The sequence below is a fragment of the Thamnophis sirtalis genome, unplaced genomic scaffold, assembly GCF_051295495.1.
Source record: "Thamnophis sirtalis isolate CommonGarterSnake01/CBP01778 unplaced genomic scaffold, rThaSir2_p1.2 scaffold_1, whole genome shotgun sequence".
NCBI lineage: Eukaryota > Metazoa > Chordata > Lepidosauria > Squamata > Natricidae > Thamnophis > Thamnophis sirtalis.
The window spans coordinates 74,000,199-74,016,164 of NW_028261381.1; the positions used below are offsets into that span (position 1 = coordinate 74,000,199).

General features: G+C 36.3%; 1 protein-coding gene across 1 annotated transcript; it reads left to right on the forward strand.

The window, feature by feature from the left end:
* The first annotated feature begins 821 nt into the window (after positions 1–821).
* Positions 822–9,392, forward strand: RPLP2 (ribosomal protein lateral stalk subunit P2). Its single transcript, XM_014057686.2, has 5 exons — positions 822–955; positions 2,054–2,177; positions 4,668–4,716; positions 8,642–8,734; positions 9,278–9,392. Exons 2-5 carry the CDS (start codon positions 2,055–2,057, stop codon positions 9,352–9,354), a joined length of 342 nt encoding a protein of 113 aa, XP_013913161.1. The 5' UTR covers positions 822–955; position 2,054; the 3' UTR covers positions 9,355–9,392.
* Positions 9,393–15,966: the final 6,574 nt, after the last annotated feature.

Here is a 15,966-nt window from a genome sequence, read left to right on the forward strand (position 1 = left end):
TAAATCCTAAGGATTCTGGACACTTTAAAAAACAAAAATGATCAAACATAAAGAAGAAACTCACTGCAACCACTCTTCAATATAATACACGCTGAACTTTTTGACTAAAACCATTTCCTCACAACCAGGAAGTCTGATCGTTGTTGAAAATAAGTCATAAAACGATATGGAGGGCATTTTTGTTCGATTCTACCCTATATTTAAAAATAAAAACCAAACTTCTTGATTTTTTTTCCAAATCAGGGCACTTAAAGACTGTTGATGTCAATATCTTGTAGGGGAAAAAAGCCTCTTGCACTTTTCTGGAATTTTGCACATCTTTGTCACTGAACATTGCCAGAATTTCTGAACGGATCTGGTTGACTGCTCTAATATGCGCAAAGTTCAAAAAACCTTTTAACAGAACCATAAGGTTATTCCTGTGTTAAGACAAAAAGTGGGTCGAAACTAGATGCATTCAGCCATTACAATAGGAAGGCTTTCTTCCACTTTCCCTACATAAGCAGCTGATAATTTTTAAAATATGCAGCCTGTGATTCCGGACATATTGAAGCCTATTAATAATAGAAGCTAAGCAATGATCAAGTTAATAGGTTTAGGATTCAGATCATTTCAGGTTAGCGACATTCAAATATTTCATTTCCACCAGTTCAAATTATATAAAACCTCACTAGCAGACCCCGCCTACCGGCTCGGGGACAACTATACAAACCCCGCCCATGCAGGCGCCGGTCTCGCCGTTTGAAGACTCGCGTTTCAATTGGCGGAACGCCTTCGAAGCGTCAAGCTAGCTATGTGACCTCGGATTGGTTGCTTTTTGGGCCCAATGTGAGAGCCGATTGTTGCGGCGCAGGGAAGAACCTTACTCTGTAGGCTCCGCCCTTTCTTTTTGGCTGTCGCCGTGTTAAGGAGCGCGCGGTCTGAGGCCTGGCCTTTGCGCCGACAACGCGGGGAAGTAAGTAATGGCTGGCTCGAAGTCGGCCCCTCCGTGGCCGTGGTGTACTCACAAGACACGTGGGGGTTCAGGGCTTTGTTCCACTGACGGAGAATATATCTGCGGGAGAAAGGCCGAGGAATGTAGCTTGGGCCTGGGTGGAGTGGGGGTGACATGGCGGCCATGTGCTTCTCGTATTGGCGTGAGGAACCGGATGGCATAATCACGGCGGTCTATGAAATAACAAGAATAAGATAACAGTACAAAGAAAGATTAAGACACAGTGTTTATACGATACTCGAAAATAGGATATTAAAACACGGACTTTTGGAAAAATAAGTTAAAGCAAAAGGCCTGTAGAAATCTAAAAAGTGGGACCAGTTTTTAAAGGAAAGGTTGTATAAGGCTGTGCTTGGCCTATCACTATCTGTACTTTTTTTCTCTTTGAGGGAGAGAGACAGTTACCCAAAAATACTTTGAAAAATAGAACCTCCACTTTAAAAGCCAGGCCCTTTACAGAGTTTAAACTGATTTAGATATTGTATCTAGATCAACTTTTTCAAGCTGCTAGTCTTTAAATGTGGTCGAGTATAATTTGTATTGTCCATAGCATAGTCATAGAAGACAATATAGATCAGTACTGCCTTTTACAGTATTCTTCCTTTGAACTTGCGTTGCTCAATTTTTATTTTATAGCTGGTAAGGTAGATGTTGAACTAATCTAGTTTTTTATACTAATAATGAACCGTGGCTTTCTAAGTTCAATATTCTTTTACATACCTGTTTATGTGATTCTTTAAAAATAGAAAGTGATAATATCAGTATTAACAAAATAACACGCTATACTTATCTTCCAGGATGTTGGGTTTTTACTGCATAAAATTCCCAATCTTTAATTTTTAATATCCATACATGGAGGAGACTGAACCGGAAAGGTTGGCTTAGATCATACACACTTCATGCGAAATGACTAGGGTTGGATTTTCAGTATGAGTGCAATCAGAATTATGAGAGTGGTGTATATGTTCTTCAGGAAATTGAGACAGTCTAGTCTTTGTCCTAGATTTAAGAAATATATGTTGCTGTTCAACACACAAATGTTTGCTTTTCTCTTCACAGAATGCGTTACGTTGCAGCTTACCTTCTTGCTGTCCTTGGTGGCAATGAATCTCCAAGCTCAAAAGATTTGAAGAAAATTCTTGATAGTGTAGGCATTGAGACAGATGATGAACGTGTGAATAAGGTGAGAGTAAATACATAATACATGTATTATTCCTGTTTGTTTTTCTTGGCCATTATTCAGAGACATATGTAACACCTATTTTGTAAGTGCAATCTTCACAGTTATCAAGTGGATGACATGAAGGCTTACAACATGTGTTCCTCATAGCTCTTGAAGCCATCACACTTTAACTGACTTCCACTATTCTGAACTACTGATTTGGAGTAATTGAGATATAATGCTATGTGTATTGTTGCAATGGATTAAATATTATCTTCCTGTGTCTTGGAATGAAATATTAGGCCTAATTTCCTTTTACTAGAATTGTATGTACGTGAACAAAAACAAAACAAAAAAAGCTTAGGTAGCCTATTCATATCAGGTGCTTGGATATAGGGTAGTTTTTAATGCTTATTGAGAAATAAATTCCTTTGAGTTCAGTTAAAGCCATTTCCAGGTAGATGAAATAGGTTGAGGAAATTTTCTTCTCTTACTCTTACGTTTCAGGCTAGACCCTGTAAACTACAAATGCCTTCTCCAAAGAGCAGTCCAGAGGAACAATAACTATCCCTCCATGAAACAAGATGGAGCTGGTTTTGTTACTCGGCACTGTGAAAACTTTCCTTTTCCTAAAGGTGGGAGAATTCATGAAAACTTAAGAGATCAATACTTACATCCCGTACATAGCCAGTGATAGCTACTTCTGTAATATCCCATAAGTTCATTTAAGTCTTATTTAAAATGCAGTGATTTAATTTCCCTCTATGCCTTGTTATATAAAAATACTTCAATTTCTGTTTTGAAATCTATATACTTAGTATTGTGCTTTAATATTACTAAAAGGTGATCATTGGAATTAGTTAATTTATTTGAGGTATTCACCATCAGTTGAGACTCCATCAGTTATAAGAACAAAGCAGAGTTAAAGACTGAATAAATATAAAATGTCCAATATACATATTATAACCAGTGTAGTGGCCATCCACTATTACCCAAATTCAAAGGGACATTAGAATGGGATGATGATAAATCTTACGGAATATGCTTGGAAGGATGCTGCCAAATGTGACCCAAGAGGGAGCTTGTTGCAGTACATGGGTGCTATTACTAAAAAATCCTGCCAAAGTACTTTAAGGTTAAGTACAATTTCAATATTACATAATGCATCCAAGGGAGATGATAAGGTTATTGTGGCACAGTGCAGCTGTCCCAGGTTGACACACTAAAGACCAGTTATTTTTTATATTTGTATTTATAATACAGGACAAATGGCATGTAAACAATTTGCTTAGTCTTAATTAGTAAACAGTTGTATATTTTTATTCAATAATTATCTATTTTTCCAACTGATTATATCATGTAAAAATAGATTTGCAAATAAGACACTTTCCTTTGATGCTTTGATTCAGAAGCCGTTGAAAGAAGCCATATTTGTCTTGCTGTTACTCTGCTTCAAAGTGTTCAGGCTAAATTGTTACTGTCCATTAAATTGGAATGTTTAATTGAATAAGCTAGTCTTCACTTACCAGCAGCCCTGTTTAGCAACCATTTAAGGTTACAAGGGTGGTGAAAAAGTAACTTTACAATCAATCATATTTACAACCACTGTAGCCCACATGCCTTACAACTGTTGTCCAACAAGCAAAATCAGTGACAAAAGTGTTACATGATGTTTTGTTTACAGTGGTTCTAGTTGTAGCTACTGAGCAAGTAGTCTCCAAATTGCAATATCAATTTAATTTTTTAAAAATTCCAGAAAAAAATGTTGCTTATACTTTAAAAATTGTTTTAAAACTACAGTCTGTTTACATGTGTGCTGTAATGTTTCCAGGGTAGATTGTACCACTGAACTCTCTATCCCTGAGTTGTTTTTGTTTATTGGAAGTTACCAAACTGAAGGTCAGAAGGCTCTTAAAACTTTTGGAAATATGTGCATGCTTTTGTATAAGATACCATTTTTTATTCATACATTTTACCATTTTTCCTATATATGCCAGTTTCACCACCTCTTGCTGATGAATGCTCTTCTCTGAAGTAGCAATGAATTATTTAACTAAACTTTATTATGGAATGTAGTTTAGATAGCCAAAAGTAACATAGATATTGCATGCTTTCAGGAGAGTACAGGGAAGATAATATTTAATGTTTAGATTTGGACAAATAGGATATAGTTCTGTAGAAATATCTTTGAAAAAGAAGAAACTGGATAGAACCTGTTGCTTATTTTGATAACTATGTGAGTTATCCTCCTTTATGTTTGTTTAGATTTTTATGCCACATTTTAAATATATAGAATAATGCAATAAACATATCTAATCCCTCTGTCTCCTATTTTCCCACAATAACCTTCTGAGGTAGACTGAGAATGACTAGTCCAAAGTCATCTAGTCAGTTTTTATTCCTAAAGTAGGCCTAGAATTCAATGTCCTGATTTCTAGGCCAGCACCTTCACCACTACATCAAACTAGCTGCTTAGCTGTTAAATTAACTCTGTAATTTTATTTTCTACAGGTAATTAGTGAATTAAATGGGAAAAATATTGAAGATGTCATTGCCCAAGGTGAGATCATTTATTACGTTTCTATACTGTGTTTCTTTTGAATGTTAAATAGTTTTTCTGTTGTTTATCCTTCCAAAGACATCTCTGCAAAACAGGCTATGATAAGAAATAGTGATTGGCCTCAAATCATCCAATGAGTTTCCAGATCATTTGGAGAATCAAAAATGGGTCTCCACAGTCCAGCTTGGGGCATATACAGGTAGTCCTTGAGTTATAACAGTGACTGTTCAAAGTTACAACGGCACTGAAAAAAGTGACTTAGGACCATTTTTCACACACAGGACCATTGCAGCATCCCCATGGTCATGTGATTTGCATTAGGATGCTTGACAACTGACTCACATTTATGGCAGTTGCAATGCCCCAGGATCACCCATTACAACCTTCACAAGCAAAGTCAACTGGGAAACCAGATTCACTTACCACGTTACTAACTTAACAACTGCAGTGATTCACTTAACAAATGTGGGAAGAGAAGTTATAAAATGGGGCAAAACTCATTTAATAAATTTCTCATTTAGCAACATAAATTTTGGATTCAGTTGTGGTCGTAGGTTGAGAACTACCTATAATGCAAAATGTATTGATGGAGTTTAATTTTAGAATGTAGCCAAAGGCCCTTTAAAAGAGAGGTCATTTCAATATTCAACAGTATTTAGCTTGAATATTACATGTATTTACAGGTGGGCCTTGATTTACAGCCACAATTTATCCCAAACTTTCTGTTACTAAGTGAGAATGAAATGAGCTTTGTCCCATATTACAACCTTTCTTGCCACAGCTGTTAAGTAAATCACTGAAGTTAGTAGCATGGTTGTCAAGTGAATGAGACTTCCTCATTGACTTTGCTTGTTACAAGGTTGTAAAAGATGATCACATGATCACTGCAACCATAAATGAGTCAGTTGCCAACTGTCTTAATTTTGATCATGTGATCACGGATGCTGAAATGGTCAAGTCACTTTTTTCAGTTATGTAAGTTCAAACTAAATGAACTGATTACTCCCTGTATTTAAAGTATAATTTGGCAGAGTAAATGACATCAAAGGGTGAAGCTGTTTATCAATCACCTTGTTAAAGCCTTATCCCATGTCATTTATTTTCTCTGCCTGAAAATAGGAAATCAACATCCTTTCTGACATGTTATCTGACATCAAGAAAAGTGATTCAATTAATGCACATCATCTCCCTTTGGGAAAATCATGGACTCGACTGAGGGGCAAAGGACAATCATTCTACTGTTTTTGTAGAATCATTGATAAAATTTGTAGTTGTTGATTTCATACATTGTCCCTTTTCCTTGAGTGGAAAGATAGACAGGAAAATTAGCTGATCCTGATGTTAATGTTTATAAATATCATTTTGGCTGCTTATATCCTCTGATTTCTCCTTGAGAAAGAACAAAAGCATGGGAAAAAAACAACACAAGGAAATCCTGCAAAACCACTAGCATAATTTTCTTGTGTCTGCAATATTTAGGAGGAAGGGTGTGTAATCCTTGGTTGGGATTCTGCAATCAAAATAGGCCCCAGAGCATTTTCAGTGCATGCATGTTGCACTGGGGGACAATTGCATTCTGTTTATGTATCATACATGAAATGGGTCCATCCTAATTCTCACAGGCTTATACTGTTACCTGATGGGCTTCGCTGGTGGACTACATTAACTTAGAGGAACCCTCTTAAAAACAGATAACGTGCTGATCTGTTTATATAGAGGATGTACTCAACAGATTACTAGAAAAAATGAGCTTTTATTTTAAAAACTAAACTAATGGTTAATTATTGGAATGCAAGTCATTCAAAGGAAAGTTTTATTCTCATAACATTTATTCAGCATCCTCTGCTGTACAAAGGCCTGTGGTTTGTTGCTGGCTTCACCCTACTCTAGGCCTAATAACCTTCACATAAAGGATTTGAAGCTTTCAAAGTATCTACTTAATAATCCTTTCATCTTTCTCTGCTATTTCATTTTGTGAGGTGCCTCTCGCTGTTATTTTCTTTATGTTTCATCATCTGGAGTATGTATTTAATTTTAATATATTTTTCATGTGCATTTTTGCTTTTATACTGCAGTTACACTGCTTTTTCGCCACGCTCCTCCTTGATAATTTTGCTTTTTGAAAATGCATTCCACCACTGTTTTCTGATTCCAGATTCCTAAAACATGCTGTTTATTTCCAGTTCCTTTAATTTCTTTTTTACAGTTAAATGAACCTTATCTCCCGAGGCTTTCCTCACATGTCCTTATCCTTAAGTTCATCCATAATTGCTAAAAACAAGTAGCAAAAATAAAATTGGATCCCAGTACTTTGTTACTTAATGTTCTTCTGGATCACCTGCAGCTGACTTATTTTGTCAAAGTTGCAGCCACTAGGGAAATTACTTCTGCCTTGTAACCTAGTTTCTGCATATCCCTGAAAATGTATTCTGCTATTTTGAAATGTCTGTCCTTTATAATGAAATTGTTCTTAGCTTGTCTTTATTGTTTGTTCGAAATATCTATTGAGGACAAAATCTCCACCCATCTCTGGGGACTCTTAGGTTTTCATGGTACTCTTCACATGCCCATTTGAACACTTGACATCTATTTTTTTAACCTCTCACTTAAATTGAAAGGAATTTGCTAATACCCTATATTCAACACAGTATTCTTTGTTCAATATTTTCATTCAGCTTTCTATGCTCTAGTTATCACCTTTTTAATTATTCAATTTCTGTAGCTGCCAATCTCAATGACTTTGGGCCGCCTACAATTCAAAAATATATTCAATTAAAGCAATAAGAACATTTAAAAAACAATTAGAAAACATCCAAAATAAATTTGTACCTTCCCTAATTATTCTTCCATCCTATTCAGAATTCATATTCTTACTCTTTAAGCTCAGTGCACAGCCAGGCCTTTATCACTCTATGAAAGGCTGGCAAATCAGAGTCCTCTGAATCCAGGGGGTATGCTATTCATGGATTGTGTCCTTGTCTTCTACTTTCTCTTCTACTTAAGGAATCTGCCCACTTAAGCAGCATTATCTGTCCCTTTTTAAATAACCTTTCTGCAGGGAATTATGCCCTTGAATATTTGCATGGTTGACAACCTGTACTTCCTGTAAAATTTGACTTGGTCTTTATTCTCTTTGCAAACCTGAAATACATGTACTATGATGGGAATATTTTACAGCATTGATTATACTGAAAGAAACAGTAGCATAATAAAATAATTGCTGTGTCATTAGCTACTTGATTATATCAGTGCATTTAGGTTTGTCTTTAGGAAGATTAACACAACACACAGAGTGATTAATACTTAATGTTTTGTTCTATCTGTTCTGAGTAAGTGCTTAACTATATCTAAATTATATTCTTTTTAATAAGACATGTTTACTTTTGGAGCCTGAAAACATTATGGAACACTTTAGATATGTATTCCTAGAAATAGAGAATAGGCATTTTGCCCATGTCAATGTGCTTCTGAAAGCCAAAACCATCTCATTGCTCGCAAGGGAAATATTGTATTTCTAACTTCCCTAGAACTATTGGCATTAATCTGTAGGAAATCTTAGTATCTCAGGGGCCCATCCATCATGTTACTTGGGACTCTGCCAGTTATAAGCTTGGCCTTGTGTTGCTACTGCAAATGAATAAATCACAGTAGAGGAAAAACTTATCTACTACTAGTCTAGGTCTGATAAGCCATAAGGATGCTGAGTAGCCTATTAGTTGCAAAGTTCATTGTTCACTTTCCATCATTGTCATAAATAAGCTGAAGTAGCACAAGGGAAGGGAATATGGAATCAAGCTGAGAAAGGAATGGTAGAAGTGCAGAAAATTTAATTGTTTTGCAGCTCATTGTCTTCAGGTGTTAGTTTCACTTTTGCCTGGCAAGTTTTACATGCAATATGTCATCTTTCTGGTTTGTTCTCCTCTAGGTAACAGCAAGCTTGCTAGCATGCCAGCTGGTGGGGCTGTAGCGGTTTCCTCAGGGCCTGCTGCTCCAGCTGGAGGGCCTGCACCAGCTGCTGGTAAGTATAATTTATCGTGAAAACAAATGTTTTGAGTAGGCAAACTTCAAGCTGAAGTTATCGTCCACAAATAAAGTCTTTTTGAAGTTTACCGAGCAGTAAAACAGCCTGTTACCTATCTAGCCTATTAAATGCCCTTATTACATTTAAAGACAAACACGAATAGTTCTTTATAAAAAGAAACATGCTAATCTCTGAAAAGTTGTTCTATCAGCAATTCTATGAGATGAAATATTTCAGCAGTTTAAGTTGCTCACTTTTAATTATACTTCATTTTGAAATTATACTGTAGATATTCAGCCATTTCTATTATTCCTTTATTGGTGCATAATTAAAAAGCAGATAAATTCATATACAATACATTCTGTGCTTGAGCTTAATCCTGTCAGCAAATCCATCTTCTAGCTTGGTACATTTTTAAAAATCCTAATTATTGCTTATTCTTAATGTCTTACTTCGAAGGGGACTTTACTTAGAATAAATCTATACATTTGTAGCATTTAAAATTCTTGGCTAATTGATTTTATCCACTTGTCTTTTCAGCAGAAGAAAAGAAAGAAGAAAAGAAAGAGGAGTCTGAAGAATCTGATGATGATATGGGTTTTGGATTATTTGACTAAAATTAAGAGTTAGTCTGTAATAAATATTTTTCAAAGATTTTGCATTGTATTGTTAATTTATAAGCTTGGTTAATATTGTTTCAAAAGTTGGACCTGCCCAAAAGAAATCAGGATATTTTTGTGTATTCATTATGATGAGTTTTGAATATTTTGTCACTTTTCAAAGCTTATGATCATTTTGAAACTTACAATGCTTTCTAGTAAAAATTAAACCCTTACATTCGTAACATAATTTACCTTGAGTTTATATACTACAAAACTACTTGCATAAGATCATCAGTTAATTGGGTTCTCTCGGAATTCAACCATGGATTATGGTTCACCATGGTTGGCTTGACATATTTTATTAAGCTAGAACCAAGTTACATTATAGTTTTTGATTTTTGAATTGGTGTTTGGAATATCTCAATTATACAATATCTTCTAGCTGACCTTCAAACACTTAATACTGTCAGTCCATGATAAATACTGTCAGTCCCTGATAAACTCTTCCCTTTTATGGACTAGATCTTGTTTGCTGCCAGTTTCAAAAAGCCCTTATGTGGCCATATGACAGAAGTTTGTATTGCTATCCTACCAGCTTGTTTTAATAATCTCATAATGTAAATGGATAGAGTAGGGGTAGTCAACCTTTTTATACCTACCGCCCACTTTTGTATCTTGTTAGTAGTAAAATTTTCTAACAGCCCACTGGTTCCACAGTAATGGTGATTTATATAGTAGGGAAGTAACTTTACTTTATAAAATTTATAAAGCAGAGTTACAGCAAACCCCTACTGCCCACCATGAAAGCTGGAACGCCCACTAGTGGGCGGTAGGGACCAGGTTGATTATCACTGGGATAGAGGATGTGCTAACTTGAACAAAGTAAGAGCTAATATAATTGACCTCATAGGATTGTTCTGGGGAAAAATAGGAAGGATAATTAGATATTAGCTATTTATGTGCTATGTGCATTCAATTACTGTGGTTTGTACACCATAGTTTATAATTAAAATATTTACACGATATTTAAATTGTAAACAGAATTACTTTTTCCTATTGTATTTAAATATTCCAGGAACCTGCATGCAAAGCTTATTTCGATTACAGCATTCCTTTGTGAGGCACTGGTTTTCTGGGATTATTTTCTGAATTGCAAATATATTTTATTCCAACAGATCATCTAATTTTGAGGTATATTCTCAAAAATTTTATAAAGACATTTTTTTCCTGTAAAGGATTCGCATGTTCATATTTAATTAGCTTAAATGTAATTGATATAAGAATCTAGATTTTTTAAATAATTATTAAAATAGTTACTCTAAAAAGATAGCCTTGAGGTTTCCATACAGTAAAATATGTATTGGGATTTAATAAGACAAAGGGCCCATTAGATAGTAAACAAGCCATTCCTTAAGAATACAAAATCTAGAATAGTTACACACCTAATGAAGCATCAAGTGTTTCAGCAGAATGCTCAGTATTTTCTTAACAAATGTTGGCAGTGAGAAAAGGTGGTAACACTAGAAATGCATTTGTACATCTTCAATTGGGCACCTTTCTGGAGAAAATGACCTAGCTTTAATAACTAATCAGCTTTTAATTTATCCACTGCCTAAATTGAGTATCTTTTTAATAGTGCAGCCATTGCATTGCAATGAAGTCTCTTTGCCTTAGTGCTGGTCATTCTTCCACTTTTCCCAGCATTAGAGGCTTCTCAAGAACAATACATCTTTGTATGAAGAGTTCATCATACAAAGATGGATCTTTCTTGAGAGGTCTCTTATGCTGGGAAAAGTGGAAGAATGACCAGCATGAAAGGCAAACAGATTCTATGTAATGTGCTCTATACAGTGTTGTCCTTCAAAAGTTCGGGAAACTCCAGCTAGTGCATAATGCGAAGAGGTTGCTGCCATGAAATTGTAAATAAACACTGGACTCCTTGGTGCTCTCTGAGCTTGATTGTTTGCTTGCAGACCTTTCATCACCCAAGCAGGTAACAGTGCTGTCTTATAGTTGTTTTCCAACCCAATTTAAGGAGCTGGTTTTTTACATACTAAATTATCATGTGAAATGGATTAATTAACCTATCTGTAAGATTCTACCTCGCTAATATAGATGTCATTGGAGCTATGGTACATATTTCATTATGTACGGTATAAGTTGATGCTGACTTAGGACAGACTTTTCTGCTTGCACCCCAAAAATGGATCAGCTTCCAGACTAGCCAATACTATGCTTTAAACAAGAACTGAGTTGCCTTCAGATCAAGCACTTTTGTAATAACTTCATACAATTACGTTCTTTCTGAGTAATATAGAAGTGGTTATCCGCTGCTTTTTATAGACCTCCTACTTCACAATTTGACTACAGACCCGGGTTTTTCTTGTAATGCCAACTCCTAATCCTGTTGATGTTTTTAAGTTCTCTCATTAAGTATTTTGTTTCAAATGAAATTGAAACTGAGTACAATCTAGTCAGCTGCATGATGATCATAGTTCAGTTTCATTAGTGTACAAATACTGCACCTCGTTATATACAAGGTTATATACAGATACTGAAAAATAGCACAATGAACAACTTGCTACAGAAACAGTTATAGAAACAAATTGGACATAGATTCTTCAGGAAAAATGAAAACTTTCCTGACGATGGTGCTGTCTGGATTTATAGATGATATTTTCCATCATCTAGCCAGGAATTGTAAATTAGCATATCTAGAAGGCACAGCCTTAGAAAAGCCAGGAGATTCTGGATCCTTATAAAATCCTTATTTTTTTAAAAAAAGACTTGTTTGTAGTTCTCATGCATTTGATGCAAAAGCCTGGTGTTACTAAAGCAAGTTCATAAACTCTGCCTACCTACTTTTCAGCTCATAAAACACCTAAGAATGTAACTGCTTGACTTACATTCTTCAGTTTAATAACTTTGACATTAGGATGGCACTAAAAAGTAATTCCACACACTTAAGATATACTTGCAGCATCCTCACAGTCCCAAAATTAAGGCATTTGGGAACCAGTATGTTATTTATGGTTGCAGGGACCTGGAATCACGACTGCCATTTGTGACCTTCCCAGGACTTCCAATGAGCAAAGTCGATAGGGATACCTTGGCAAAAGAGTTATAAAATCAGGTGTGAGTCACTTAACCACCACATTGCTTAGCAACAGAAGTTCTGTTCCAAATTATGGCTGTAAGTTGAGGGCTACCTGTGTAGTAATAATAACAGGCAGTGTTGGGCATAATAATGGGCAGTGATGAATACTCCTTATCCATCGCTCAAAGGACAAAGTTGCAGTTGCTAATTAAATATATATTAATGCAATTGAGCCATGGTTCACAAGAGCGAACACAACATTATTTTAATTGGACCAGTTATCCCAGCTGCCCTTTTAAAAACAGCTTTTTGTAATATGCCTATATATATCCGAAATCAGTCCAAAATAAATACAAATGTTCAATGTATGTACATACCAGTAGAACAGAGGTAGAAATGTAACTCCATCTTTGTGCTATAAAACAATAGCCTGGGCTGTAGAAGATCAGAGTTCAGTTCCAGAGATTTATTAAAGGCTCCAGGTAAATTCACACTTAATCCTTAGTTCATTTGGTTAAGAGAAAATGTCTGATCTAACTAAGACATTGTGTACTATGCACCAGTCTGCCCCCAATATTATGGATGCATAATCTTTCCACTCCTTCGAGGCATGGGGGTCGTTGGTGATATTCTGCCCAAGTTTACCATTGTAACTTTTCATTTAATATTTCAATAGAAATACTAAATCTAGTGCCAGTCTTTATAGTTCCTCCATTTAATAGTATTATTTAAATTTTAGTTCAATCTTTTATTGTGTGCCCTGGCTTTACCTCCTACTTAGTTCCTGACATCATTGTAAAAAAATAATATTGGATACCTCCTTGCAAAGATCAAAGAACTCGAGCTGAAGCATCCCATAGAAAAGTTACTAAAATCCATTTCAGAGATACAAATTACTGTATCTCCGGTTCATTCATGCAGATACTCAGAGATAAGCTACCACATCTGACAGTTCCTCAGTCATACATAATTATGTTTATAATATTTTTGCATATGAAAGCATTCATACTGTTACAAGAATGACTGCCAATCAATTATCTTCTCATACTGTGATTGGAATCTTGAAGTGAACTGGAATGTAGTTAATATCACTAAGTGATTTGGTGTAAGAAGCTATCCTACATATTCAGAATTTACTGAAAGAAATATTAAGAGATCTTTCCAATCGCTCAATGATCATAAAAGATTCAATGAGTCAACTTATAACCAATCTATCAGCAACAAGATTGTTAACCAAATATTGTTTTAGAATAAATTTAGTCAATTGAATTGAAATGAACTGTAGATTTAAAAAGTACATACTTTAATAAATGCTAATAAATAAAACTAGACAAACTTTCTGGGTAGTCATCTCAGATATATTTCCTTATCTGATTCTTCAATCCCTTTAACAATGGCAAAGCTTCTATTATACTAGAAGTTCTTAAAAATTCAGAGAGATATTCAGAAATGTATCTACTTTTAAAGTAGCCTATGTTGAACTGTGTAGCACAGTCAAACATCCATATCTTACCACAGGAGAAGTTTTATGGCATTTTGTATTTTGTCAAATTTCAATTCCATGGGAGTCATGGGTCCCAAATTTTGCGTGTATTCTGTAACTTAACCCATTTGAGGTACCTTGGTTGAAAATATTTTGCCCTATGATGTACCATTTTGCCCAGTTAAAGGATATGAGAGTTTAGTAATGTGTAGATAAAATGTCACAAAAATATTTTACAGTTATGTTATGAACAATTATTTCTAAAAAGAGCATATTATACTTTAATAAACATTATCTGATCTTGATTCTGGCTACACAAGCTGCTTAAATCTGTTCTGAAGTTTTAAAAGAAGTTGAAAAGTGAAAGTCCATTCTCATGGATTATTTGTTCAAATTGCTTAATAGCAATGTACCTTTGAAAGATCAGAGTACAGCAATATGAATTTATACAACTGATGTAATGATCCATCATAATTAACTGACATAAGTAAAATGGTCTTAATAATTAATTGTACTAATTTCACATAAACAAGCTATGGCAGTGCTTTCACTTAGACCAGAAACATTGCCCAAAGCACGAACACAGGGGTCCACTGCAGCCCACTACTGGGCCTTGAGCCATTTGTAACCGGGCCGCGGAAGTGGCAAGTGAGCGCGTGCATCCCCACTTGCGCAAGCAGCGGGTGAATGCTTGCACACATGCTCCATGAGTGCAAGTGGCAGGCACTTATGCCAACTACTCGTGCAAATGGAGCTGTGCTTACATGTGCTTTCCTGGTGCTTGCACAGAATTATCCTCTCTTGTCTCCTTCCCCATTGGTCTGCAAAGCTTGGGGAACTCTCTTCTGGATGGAGAAATAGGCCAGATGAGAATCAAAACATGTTGTGGAATCCTATCAGTATTGAGCCAGGGCAGATATATAATTCTCCAGTCAGAAATATCGCAGAAAGACAAAAGTGTTCATTTGGAAGTGCTCTTAGATCCAGTACTGCCTCATGAGATCCAAGGAGCACACAGCATTTTCTACCAGCTGTGGCCTTTTCTAGATACAAACCAACTGTGATCCATTTTTATAACTGTTGATTCAATAATTCTGGCTTGTTTGTTTAGGTTGAGTCATGTTTATCTCAACTTAGAAGCTGCCTTGTGTGCTCATTCATTTCCAGAAAGCTAGTTGTTGTTTCAGTCAGTTCCTTTATTACCAGATGGACATTGTGACAGCACTTTCATGTGTGAAGAGTTACCGTAACCCCTCTAGCTCCCTCTAACAACTGTCTCCCATTGTTGCTTCTCTATCATTTGAGATGCTATCATGGACCCACAGCAACTATGTACCATCTCAGGCATGCTTTGCATTTGATTTTCCATCTCCCCACCACTATCAATGCCCTAAGCCCGTGATGGTGAACCTATGGCACATGTGCCACAGGTGGAATGCAGAGTCCTCTTTGCAGGCACGTGAGCCATCACCCCAGTTCAGCTACACTGCGTGTCTGCCGGCCAGCTGATTTTCGGGTCTCTGCCATGAATGTGCGGGGTGCATGTGGGAGATGTGTGTGCATGTGCAGCAGGGGGGGGGGCCTGCATGCATGTGTGGGGGGTGAAGAGAACTCAGAGGATGCAGTGTGTGTCCCGCAACCCATTTTTGGTTCCAGGAGGCTTAAGGGAAGCCTGCTAGGCCCAAAATGGAGCATGCACATTGAAATTGAAATTTAATAAATTTATATGCCGCCCAATCCCGAAGGACTCCGGGCGGCTTACAAAATATAACTCTAAAAAAAAAGATAAAAATTAAAAATAGGGAAGAGGGAACAGATTAAAAAGAAACACAACATGCACTCAATGTAGGCGGGGCTGGACCTCGTTCCTGAGGTCAACAGCCCCAGGCCTGCCGGAATAGCCAGGTTTTAGTTGCATTATGTGTGTGGGCATGGGCACGGACGCTTTCGGCACACAACGACAAAAATGTTAGCCATCACTGCCCAAGCCCTTCTTCCACAGTCTCGACTGTTGCAGTCTCTCAAAACTGAGGAAGGAATCTCTTAA

Coding starts and splice junctions, on each gene's coding strand:
- RPLP2 (XM_014057686.2), top strand. CDS start 2,055: ATGCGTTACGTTGCAGCTTACCTTCTTGCTGTCCTTGGTGGCAATGAA. Junction 2,178..4,667: donor ATGATGAACGTGTGAATAAG/GTGAGAGTAAAT, acceptor TATTTTCTACAG/GTAATTAGTGAATTAAATGG. Junction 4,717..8,641: donor TGAAGATGTCATTGCCCAAG/GTGAGATCATTT, acceptor GTTCTCCTCTAG/GTAACAGCAAGCTTGCTAGC.